Here is a 12,729-nt window from a genome sequence, read left to right on the forward strand (position 1 = left end):
CACCCATTAAGTTATAAAAGTATGAAAAACATATTGAAGTGCATCCATAGTAATCTGAGAGCAAGTTAAATTAATATAATTGCGGCAACACCACAAGGGGTAGCGATGTGGGCAGAAATAGAAACATAATGTGATGTCCCAGTCGATATATAAGAAATCCTAACCGAAAGATATGATAATACTAGTCTTGTGTACTTGTCATTGGTATCCTAATTACTAGTATACTACATTCACTTGAGAAAATACTTATGGGTAGAAATGCAAACGAAAGAAAGTAAACATTAAGAAAGCTTTTCAAGTCCAAGTGCACCGAAAACCTACTTCCAATTGCGCTCCAAGCCCAAGCTGCCGTGAACAATGCTGCAAAATTATAGGATTTAGACACCAGTCCCTCATTCAGTAAGCATGATTAATCGTGGAGAAAACTAGTCAGAATTATACGTTGGTAATTTGAGATCGCACGTTTTGCGCCGTATCGATCTTTATTAGAGCCATTTGCCTAAGATCTGTGACTTTTTTCTTATAAATTTTAAACAAAACCAAGATACAACTTGATGTGACTAAATTACACGTATTATAAACTTCTCATTTGATTTCCACTTGCACGTTCTATTGTTCAAGTTCAATACCATACAATGTAAGATAATCACCGATGTACCATTTCTTTTCGTTTTGTCTTGCTCGATCTAACCATGTAAAATTAGACTGCCTTATAGTGCATCATTATTGTGAAATTGCTCATTATTAGTAATGGTCATACGACCACTGGTTTAAAGCATAATATCATAGTTCAATGAAAATTTATAACTGGTAATTGTCTCCTTATTTAAACATTTTATAGTAAAGTGTAGACTTTATGAAACCAAACGAATAATAAAACCGTAATTTCCACCTGCACGACATAATACGAATTATGGAAGATTATATGAATTTGTAACACATACATCAACGTAAACAAGGCGTGAGGCGATCGAATTTCAAATCATAAAAAACTTTTAGTGCACTTACTGATAGAGTAAGTGCACTAAAAGTTTTTTATCTTTATACTTATTAACTGTGAACACTGATGATGCCAGAATAATTATGTTTATTCGCATGTATAAAAGTAGTAAACTCTTGTAATTTGTATCAAAGTGTTAACATGAACATAGTGCACCTACGCAACAAGACTTCTAGCGATTTCAACGAGTAACAACATTTATTTGCATGTTGGTGGACAAGATCCTCCAGCAAATTACAAGCATGACACCTACGGCAAAGGTGACTTTCAATTAGCTGCAGAAAGTCCGATTACAGGAGTGAACGATTAATGGATACTAGTTTGTTGGTTTCTCTTATCTTAAACGAACGTTTAGAATTAATCCTAAGACGGTTGGTCACGTAGGCGTTAGCGAGTAGTGGTGTACCGATCGAGACTGGAGAAATCGCGATCCTCTCATTAATGTAAATCGCGCAGGGGCAGAACCGCAGCCCGCGCCGGCGCTTCAACCCACTAACCTCGCCAATGAGGATACCTGGGAAAAGGAAAAGCTTGTAACGACTACAATCCTCTCAGTTTTCACATTTTGTCCATTGTTTGTTTTGCACCATGCATAAACATACATTTCTACGTCTGTAGACAATAACAATAAGTATGATTAACGATAACAAGTATTGGAAACTTATGTGCAAATTTTATGAGCAATTTTTACAACTTTTGCTTGTTTTATTTCGTTTTTTATTTATTGTAGGAAAAATAGATTACACAAGTTTGTACTCTGAAGAAAATTATGTATATAAATAGCCAGCCGCGAGCTTATAACCATTACTGCCTCTGATTTCTCTAAAAGTGCATTACAAATAATCCTGGGTGTATCGTTACGGCTAAACACATACGTAGTAACTAAACGTATGACGCCGATTAACTCAAAGCACCTTGTTAAAGAACTAGGTAATTTATCTCGCGGACTGAACAAAGTAGAAAGATATTTAAAGCAAGCTCGCGAAATAGAGTATGTTGTGCAACTATAGTAAATATACAGTTGATGTATGCTATTCGTTTTGATACAAATATAGGCATTGAACAATGTGAGTCATTGACTTGAGATCGTGGACGTGGTTGTTATTGTGGGGGTTTGCTATGCACGTAGATAGGAGACAGGTTATAAAAGTAGTAATATAGTACGGGATAGTAAATTGTAATTATATTCAATGTAAATCACTGAAGCTCCTGGCTAGGCTAATGGCTGATCTAAGCTGCTAATAATTAGCAGTTAAGTAGATTAAGTCGTATAGATTCCCTATTGTGCTTCGACAGGTGCATCAATTTATGCTTCAGGCTGCTTCGGAGATGTTTTGAAACAGCTTCTATAATTGGCGTTCACGGTGCCTCTGATTTCATTACCGCTAGGATTTTAATCGCCTGTGAAAGCTATTTTAAGTGCAGTGCTAACTACTCGAAAATGTGGGGATAATTTATTGATCGAGGATAAATTTCAGTATACAAAACATACAATTTGATTAATAGAAAAAATCATGTGCGTGAATTTTATACATATTACAGGAACAGATTCTCGCGTAGCATATTTTTTATTTTCATATCCAGATGATTGATAATAAATAAGATATTTGCATTAAGCTTGGAGCCATGTAGATTTTTCATGCAGGCGGCTGGTAGATCTTTGTCTCTGACAAGCGCGGTACTGTAGGTACATTATAAAGTTGAAAAAAAAATCAGAATAACTTGAGGCTTATGTAGGATAGCGTACAATCAACCTCCCATCAACCGAACCATACGCTTAGTGAATTCACCGCTTTTGCCGCTGCAAAAAGGTCTACGTACAAACTTGAGATGGAGTAGGCTGTACGAGAAAACGAAGACGGCGTCCATAGTGTGCCAACAGGTACAGGTATGGTGAAACGTAAATAGCAGGTTGGTGGCATCCGGCTCATTGAATGCGCTGACCCCATCTGATCGGGGCTCGGGGCGAGTGAACGTGCCCGTACATTCGTAACCCGACTTGTCTCGATACAAGGCTATCTTTCATGAATTATTCTTTAAACATGCACATCACTGCCAAATAGGCCCCCGATTGCCGATAAAACCATATTTGCTTAATGGTTATTGAGAATTAACCAGCAGTTATCAAATGCTTAACGCAATTCAGGTAATGTGTAGAAGTACTTATTAATAACTAACGTAAGGTTTAGAATTGTAATTTGGAATGGCACGATAATAAAATTATTACATTAATAACATAATCAATTAATTTCAGCATTCAATTGCCTTTATGTGGAATCAATAAGATTTATCAACGTTCAAAAGTAATCCTAATAAAAGATCGCAATAATGTCTTCAGATGAAAATGTATGTCAATAAAGGTTATAAGATTTTGTAATCCATTATAGTGATTACCTAAATAATATAGGTTAAACAACGAAACTGTACGAATAAATCCCTATCGGCAAAGAAACAAGGGTGACCTACTATCGTGCGTTTGTTCGCTGTCTTATAGCGGCGACCTTTATAATACAGGTCAGCGTGTTCTGTGAGGTAACATCGTTGTCTAAATCGGCCGATATCGTACAATCTACTGCATATCTACTAACCCTATATGCACCTCTATGCTGCAGTAATAGAGGCCACTTTCCAATGAAAATGCGAAGGATGATTAGGTGTTCAAGGTACTGAGGATGCTCGTACCTCATGTTGGCAAGATTACAATGATTTATAGAGAAAACAACGTCGTTATACTGAAATATTGCATATATTTAAGAGGAGTTGTGTTAGTATGATACAAGTCATGATCGGAACAATGGGAACGATTTATACTAAAAAGCAAAGGGGAAAGACACGAGACACTGATAAAATCTGAAAGTCCTTTTTGCTTGCTTTTAGGAATTCATGGGCAAACGTCGCGACTTAATTTAAAATATATAAGTACTACAATTTTTGAAGGAAATTCAATTATTACTGTTTTTGAAGGAAAGGTGAAAGGAAGAAGAGGTCCAGGGAGACCGAGGAAAAGTTATGCAAGTCAACTGAAAGAGAAGGCAGGCGTAGTGTCGTATCGAGACCTTAAAAGCAAAGCCGAGGATAGAGAGGCGTGGCGTATACTCCACCGACAAGAGCATAGCTCTTAAATAAGAAGAAGAAGAGATTCAATTTTTATAATATTCAGTGTTTTATTAAAGAGATGAGGAATTTGCTATATTAAAGGAATTTCAAGTAAGTACAAGATGTGTCTCGTCTCCACCAGCAAGATTATAAAAATATTAACTGAAGCCAAACATGATGACACATGCACAAATGATAGTACTATTGTATGTTGTATGGGTATACACAAGGGACAAAATATTAGCAAGCAAGCTTTACAGCTATAGTAGGTCAGTCCCGCCCCAGGCTCAAGGTGTAGTTGAGCCGTCACTCCTGTTATTTCACGCCATTGACGTCGTCTGGCCTTATTTACTTAAACTTCGTTGCTTGAACTTTGCCTTCTCAGAACATGACAAATTATACTCTCCGTACTAAATTCCAGCGTAATGTTTATTTAAGAAAACTGCAAGACCGCACGACACCATTTGTCTGACCGTCACACAGAGTGGAGAGCAAATTTATAAAATCAACCGACTCGTGCCTTCTCTTCGCTATTTTAACAGATAAATAACTTGAAACGTAAGAAATTGCAACTGTCCTACTATCATAGAGATGTGGTAAAATACGAATTTTAAAAATACTCTGAACACATAGATCTACAGTAAATAATTAGTAGTGGTCTGAAACCGACGCGAATCAGTTTGTAACGCTAACCTTATAGATGGGTAATTTCATTTTCTTAATAGACGTGGAGATCAAATTACTATCGGGCCACAAGGGACACGACGACACATAAAATGAATTAAGTTTCCCGAGGCGATTCAGGCTGTGTGCGCAATGCTGCTGTCTACGGCAATATCGTAAACAATTAACCGTATCTAAGGCAAATTTAATCAACAATAAACATGAAATAGAGGCGTAACATTTCTAGATTGAATATTTACATGCATTGCTTTGGTATTTTATGTTTATGAAAATTGCTTCATGAGGTTGTTGAATATAGATTTCTATCACAATGTATTACAATGAATGTATTTTCTTATCTTAGAAGCTTATAATAGCAAATCACGAGTTAGTATATTTTCCTGTAGACAATTATAGGTCTGCTATTGCTACTCTACTGTTAACAAGAAGCTCTTTCAATAAAGCATTCGACATACAATATAATGATATCGTTATACTACAAAGCCAGCAAAAAATATAATAATTGTCGACTGGATGTCGTTCAGCGGTAACAATTTATAATTTGTTATTCGGCGTCGGGCGTAGCGAATAAATACATTTTACAATAAAATCGGAATAAGTAGTACCGTTGACCACGAAGTGGAGGAGACGAGACAGACCGTTACGAGCATTGTACGTGGAACGTGAGCGTAACGTAATGCGACTGGCTATCAGTTCGCATATTGTTATCAATATCGATGAAAAAACTACTTAGTTACGAAACTTACAAGTTTTTTGGCCATATTAATTTTGTATATGTTATGTGAATATTTACCGCGAACAACAAATGTAAATCTCTTACAAGTCGTCATTGGTGGTCTCTGCAATTTGAAAACTATTTTGAACTAAAAAAATTTTTTAAGGTAACATTTTAAACAGAAGTTTTTGAAGCTGTTGTGAATGCACGTTTTAGATTTTTCTCACGCCTTAAGTACCGTGAATTTTCATGAACTGTAATTATGTCATAACCGCAGCGGAATAGAGTTCTATTAGCGAATTACGTGTCAAATATTACACGTTAACTACAAATAGACGGTAATTATTCAGTTAATGCCCTAAGATAGCAATCATAATTGTTTCACCTTTCTCGCATTCACATGTCTTGTAATAATGGCGCGAATGCGGAAACAATCGTATATTCGACCATTTCTCAAAATCCTACCTATTTAATCTGTTCTACCAAAGATCCGTTAGTCACTAAAACACTCTATAGACAAATAGTAGGTACCGGTCATTAGAGCAATGAAATAAAGATAAAATCCAACACAGTTGTAATAGCAATATGTTATCGTTAGCTCTGTTTGAATGTGGCCGAAGACACTGATTCACTTGTCGCAGTGAGGCCACAAATTGTTATACGAGAACCTATCAATGCAACACATCTCATCGTGATTTGCGGCAAACGATGCTTGATATGGCCGTAAGATATTGATCGATTTTACTCTATCTTTCATGAAGTTTGCGTGCATAAACTTGAGTGCTTTTACACACGATAATTTCAAAGCTTCCCATGCAATTACGGTAGACGTATTAATTAAAGTGTTGTAAAGCTTTTTAATAAACATTTTTCTTTTGTTGCAGATAACGAATGTTGCCACGGCCTCTCGGCAGAAGTACAATGCGGCTTATAATCTGTTTAGTATTAGTGGCGTACGTCGCCGAGGCGGCAAAAAAGTTCGAGGGTACGCTAAGATCAGCGGCTGAAGCGCCCGCGCAAGACAATCTAGCCGTGGAATCTGGAACTCCAGAACCAGTAGTGGTGGCCGCGCCACAAGAATATAAAAACCCAGGGGCACCACCGTCGCCGCCGCCTAAAATTATGCCTGAAGATCCTGTGGAACCTTCATCTACCGTCCCTGAAACAGCTTCAGGGGGTGTGCCTCCTTCAGCGCCCAGTGGCATATCAGCGCCGTCAGCACCAGCCAACTCATTGGAAGAGTGCGACCCAGAAATGATAGGATTTGAACTTGTGACTGGGTAAGTTAAAGATATCCTTCATTCAATTCTTGTTTGCGATAATCAACTTATTAGCGACGGTGATTATTAAAGGCAAGCCGCTAATTGGTCCGATACATAACTGAACAGAATCAACATAGTTACGGAGAAATTCCATCAAGATTCAGTTGTAGTTCACTTCTATCATTAGGAATACATAGTAAAACATAATTACGCTGGCTTTCATTCCATTCCATATTTCATTTACTTTGTCTGGCTGGACGTTTATTTAGCATGATAAAATACTTAGCAGTAATAGATAGGAAAATGAAAAATTACGACAGCTATCTCAAAATTAATGAAGTGAGTATTAAACAGATACCTCATACATCTAAACCGATAAATATATTAGGCCTTAATCGTTTAAAAAGACCTCACAATGCACAAGATTATTACACAGATGCAATGCACCTGCAATAGACTCGTGCGTTAAACGTTGATGTGATATGCGCAGGTACGTGTTCTCGGCGCCGTCTCACATACTAGACGACATCCCCGGCACTCTCATGTTGACCGACTGCCTGGAGCAGTGTCAGGCCAACGACACCTGCCGAGCAGTCAACTACGAGACCGGCCTGTGCGTGCTCTTCAGCTCTGACGCGGACCAATTACCCGGTGAGTCATGTTTTGTTTCAAATTCACGTCATTCATTCAGGTGTCATCATCAAGTTGGAAACAAACCGGCCTATAAAATTTATTATAGGCGAGAAAATCAGAATATTATGATGACTCGATTAATGACTACTTTTCATTTGCATACAAATTCAACGTAGAGTTTACTGACTAAAATTTTTGTTCTTAAAAATATTTGAATGTAATTTATACACATAAGGCATAACACTGTATCTTATAATGGGGCCATTAAATTAATAATCTTTCAATATGTTTTTTATCAAAAGCCGCAGATAAATCTTTCAAAAAATGATGCAAAAACTATATGAATAGCAATTGCGGTATTCATCTTCAGTAATAAACGAGATATATTAGAATGTACGCGTGCTAAATTCATTAATTAACTAATAAATAAGTCAATAAAAAGCATCAATAACGGCACAATCTGTTCGGTGTTAGTGTAAGCGATAACCGGGACAGACCTAGCAGGTGGCACAATAATGGCGCCAATACTCTCGTTTGTTCGATATTATACAGTGTGAGCTCTCAAACACGCGATGCGTTCTAATTTTTTGCTTCAGCACATCATTTGAATGCCAATAACGGAATAATGACTTGCTCATCACCTTATTGGGAAAAAATACTCTCGCCGCGAAAAGGAAAATTAAACCACGCTTTATACACGCGAGTCAATGGGATGCGCCTTGACCTCCAAACTGTGTGTTTATTTTATTCAAATTATGAAGAATGAGTTGAGAATTCTCACAATGGAAAACCGGATTTTAAACACGAATGCTTAAACTTTTTTTATAGAATTCAATAGTAGCCGACTATTATAGAGGTATTATACTTCTATTTTTAAATCAGCGATGAAGTTTGTTATTCGTCATGTTTTACCTCTTTTCTATCAAAAACGATTAACACATAAAATGAAAACGGAGAGTAATGAACTTACAAACCAAGAATTTGCTAATTATAATGGTCACAAAAACATCCCCGCTTAAATAAAAAATCATCGACCACAGCAGGTATTTCTGACCACATTCGCATTACTGGAATCTGCAACAACATTTAGCTAATGACCTCTTCAAAAGCAAATTTAGCTTCATCAAAACAATAAAATACATAATCGTTCACGATTGAAATATTCCACAGCATTCCTGCGCGGATGTCGATTACAATGCGTAGATAGTTGAGGGTGAAGACAAGCATATTAATGGGGGCATTAAATTAAGGCGTGTTGAAGAGCACGCTAATCTTTTAATTCGAGGAATCTAGTCGGGAACCGATTACAGAGCCGCTCATCACAACGCGAGTCTGTACGTAGACTTTCGAATTCGCCAAGCTCCAACGCCTTTCTTCCCACAGCTTGGGCGTGAAGAATTTAATGATAACATGCGTGTTTAATATACTTAACCCAGGATCACATCAGAAAACTTTAATGGAAATAATGACTTAATAAAATTTTTCGCCCAAGATAAATTTAAAATCTAAGAATTTTCGTACAGGTTCCAGAATGAAAACTAGTCAGTAAGTAGGATAGACGATAACAAAATGTAAAGTAATAAAGTCAAACAGAAAGACAGAATAAAATGTGCAACATTGAAGTGAATACTACATTATTAATCTATCAAGCGTGTAGTATAAGAAATGCCTAATTATGTGGATACTGTGTGTGGACACGAGCGAAGTGGTTGAGATAATAACCACAATAAAAATGTACAATTATTTGCAGGTGCGCTGACAAAGTCTCAATTCCCGGTATTCACAATTTACGCTCAGAAGTCCTGCCTTGGCGTGCGACCGTGTGAGCGCGCTTGGTGCTTCGACCGCGTTCGCGGCTACCACCTCAAGGGGCGCGGTAAGAGGACGCATACCGTCGGCTCCAGGCAGATGTGCCTTGATCTCTGTCTTGGCGAGAACGAGTTTGTGTGCAGGTTGGTTACTTTTCATATCAGGCGATTTTTAAACAATGCATAATTTCACAAGTCATGTACCAAAATGCAATATTCAATATATTATTCAGTTTAATATTGTAAAAAGTAATTTAAACTTTCCGATAGCAGCAAAAAGCGGATTCGTTGTTATATAATGAAAAATTTATGCATTTAGAAACCACACTAGAAAGGAATTTTGAGGCCTGGACATAGTAAATTTTTCTGACTGTAGTGGTAAAATTTATTGGTTAAATAATGGTGCGTCCATCTATTTCCTATAAATACAGCGTGTGTGGCTGAAGTAAGATTTATATATTTCAAGTTTATAAGTTATGTCAATTCAATTCAACATGCGTGGAACCGGTGAAACCACTCCATAGCTCTTCTGTGGCAGAACATTGTATTATTGGTAGTTGCATGGAAATTTTAAAGTCTTGCTAACATTGTTTAACTTGATTTACATTTTGTATTATAAAGCCGGGCTCATCGAGAACCTGTTTGGATTTCCGGACTCTCATCTACGGTCATCGTGAACATGGTACAGAATGATAAATAAAGACATTACGAAGAATCAAAGTAGAGCTTTCTATGGGCGGAGTGAGCCATGAATGACCCGCGAGTTCTCTGCGCACGACACGACCTGCGCTATCCCAGCCATTTAAAACAGCACCTATTAGTACGAATAAGCATTGAAATGAATATTAATGTTAGAGATTCGCATATTGTACGAATGATTTTTCTATTCACACTTTGGAAGTTCGCATAAACGATATATGGAATACAGAAAGAAACTACGATCCCAAACAAAACATAAAAATTTCTTGAGTAGGGTAACACAAAATAAGAAGTAAAATGAAGTGATACAGAAGGAAATTTCAACATCCGATAGGAGTATGCCTCCAGTAATTTTAATTACTGCTTTTATCACAATTTATTTACTTGGAATGAGCGTTTCCACGTAAACCTATATAAATAACGCAAGTTTAGATCAGAAAAGACCAATTACAATACAAGTAACCACTGGTTAATTAAAAGTCCATAAGTATCATTGTGGTGTCTTCGCGCAATTAATTCACAAAGACTAGTTCAATAGACTTTGATTAAAATGGAATGTTGGATATAAAACGCCGGGGCATTATCGACAATTACCATAAAGTTAAGTCTCGTAATGAACAGGAGAATTTTCCTCTGGAGTGAGTATAGAATCACAAATAAATGTTACTGGGAACAACTCTTGACAACCAATACAATGGCACTAACTAGATAGACATGGTGTGTCACGTCACATCTCAATTTCATTCTGTTAGATCTGACTGACTCACTATCGCATAAAATAACAAAATTTATTGCTCCACGATTGTTATTAAAATGTTCATCAATTCCATGTCTGAACCTTTAACAGTTAGATTGCATTTATTAACCGTGCACGTCGTATGGACTAATTTATTAATGAGCTCTATATCGAAGTCAATCAGCTTTCACAAGGTTGCCTTAAATGGTCTGTCTTGTAGTACATCATTGCTGTAGATAAGTCACGGTCTCTTCCTGGTAACCGTTCCGTTTTTGAATTCTACAAACGAGCATTATATACAAAACAGGGAGGCCAATTGCATGGTCCGCGTCTCAGGCGTCTAATGTAGCAAGACACGACTGTCCTATTGTGTTTATTTCCTTGTACGGTTTTTGATATCATTAACATAAATAGTGTACCGACTCTGACGCTCACATTCGGTACACGTATTTCTCTTGGCATGTTTAGGTCATGACCGTGCAGAGAAACGGTATGTAGAGTATTGTGAATTTGATTACATACGTGATTATTTTCCATGATTGGTTTATTGACGACTAGTCTAATGGCACTGATGGACAAGTGCTGATTCTGTTTGTTATATTATTTTGTATTCTGCTGCATTTTAATTTTCTTTTCAATCTATTACAGCTTGTAAAAGCCAAGACGTCCTCTTATCTTAAAATTTTTGATAACTCAATAGTTGCTTTAGCTAATTTACGGCATGTTATTATCCGAGTATCAGATCTTAGAGAGTACTTTACTCTTATACTGGGGATATTAATAAATGTACTACTTTCCAGGATGCTATAATAATCTTGAAGTTAACAACATGCTGAAAACATATTTTCTACAATTTACGATGAAACTTTATTGTTGAAAGTATTACTATAAACTTCTTGTTTCCCGTTAATCCCGTGAAAGCCGCAAAAGATTTCATCGTCGACTACTTAGGGACCAGTTTCTGTTTTACGATAGAGAGAACAATTTAAATCAGGTGTGTCCTCGGAACACCGTGACCTCTCACCGTTTGTACAAGTATCGAGAAATCGGGTTGAGAACGAATTGCGCGAATTTTAGTGGTCGGGACTTGTCGGACACGTGTACCGTTGGGTACAAATCGTCGTATCTCCATTGAGGCGGCAAAGAGCTCGGGCACACCCCAGGAGGCGCGCATCGCGATCGTCGACAGTCACGACGTTTGGCAAATATTCAGCGAGACCTGGCAGCCTGCGCCGCCACACTGGTGTGGGAGCGAGCTGCCCTATCACTTCCTACTTCCATGATACAATAACCGATTAACCATATAATATTTGTTCGCTTAAAATAACTTCAATTCCGAGAGCTTATGATCATTAAATCCGAAAGCAGCAAATAAATTTTCATTTAATTAACAGGATCTCGATAGCAAAGATACTATTTATAGGAGGAATCAGCTCTGTACGTATTTAGATGCGCCTGAGGGCGTGTCGGTAGATCTAAGGGTTTAAATTACAAGTATTAGAAATTACAGTCAATACAAATGGCCCATTCTTTGCTCACAAGTCTGGACCACCAAAGGAGCCGCATCGCTATAGTGTAGGCACGATATAACAGCGTGATATGAACAAATTAATTTACCAAGTAGATAGTGAGTGAAACAAATACAAGTGACGTTTCAAAAGATAGTTTCTTATTATGGAGATGATGGTTTGTAAATAACTTTTTTGTTGCGCTTCCATGAGGAACATTGAATTAAATTGCAGTTGGTTGGATGTAATTATTGTGCGATGAAGACGACGACGCCGGGACGGCCTTGCAGACTTTAATGAACACAACGGCTACTGCTAGCGGGACACTCGCAATCATAATGTTAGGAGCTACTTTAAATTAATGTTTTCTCGTAACACTCATAGAGCCGCTATACCCATGAGAAGATTACATAAAATAATGACACATCTGATGAAATGTGGTACTTCGATACAATATCTGACAAGAAATGACATAAATACAAAGGAAAATATCTGATACGCAAGTCTAATTAAGATCAAGTACCAATAAAATGCTCGGATATCTTACAGAAATGCGTTCCCGCAGGTTAGCCGTGGGTCACGATCAAT

At 37.3% G+C, this 12,729-nt stretch overlaps 2 protein-coding genes across 5 annotated transcripts in view; one reads left to right on the top strand and one right to left on the bottom strand.

Moving 5' to 3' along the window:
• Atg16 (Autophagy-related 16) overlaps positions 1-12,729 on the bottom strand; it is a 169,828-nt gene that overhangs the window by 134,869 nt on the left and 22,230 nt on the right. The window lies entirely within an intron of this gene.
• neo (neyo) overlaps positions 1-12,729 on the top strand; it is a 61,235-nt gene that overhangs the window by 44,409 nt on the left and 4,097 nt on the right. For all 3 annotated transcript variants that reach the window (XM_053750072.2, XM_053750074.2, XM_053750073.2), the window contains 3 exons: positions 6,380-6,775; positions 7,248-7,408; positions 9,141-9,342. In XM_053750072.2, the coding sequence (XP_053606047.1) occupies positions 6,387-6,775; positions 7,248-7,408; positions 9,141-9,342 (752 nt within the window). In that variant the 5' untranslated portion in view covers positions 6,380-6,386. The remainder of the gene's footprint in view (positions 1-6,379; positions 6,776-7,247; positions 7,409-9,140; positions 9,343-12,729) is intronic.

This window comes from Plodia interpunctella, chromosome 9 (genome assembly GCF_027563975.2).
Source record: "Plodia interpunctella isolate USDA-ARS_2022_Savannah chromosome 9, ilPloInte3.2, whole genome shotgun sequence".
Lineage (NCBI taxonomy): Eukaryota > Metazoa > Arthropoda > Insecta > Lepidoptera > Pyralidae > Plodia > Plodia interpunctella.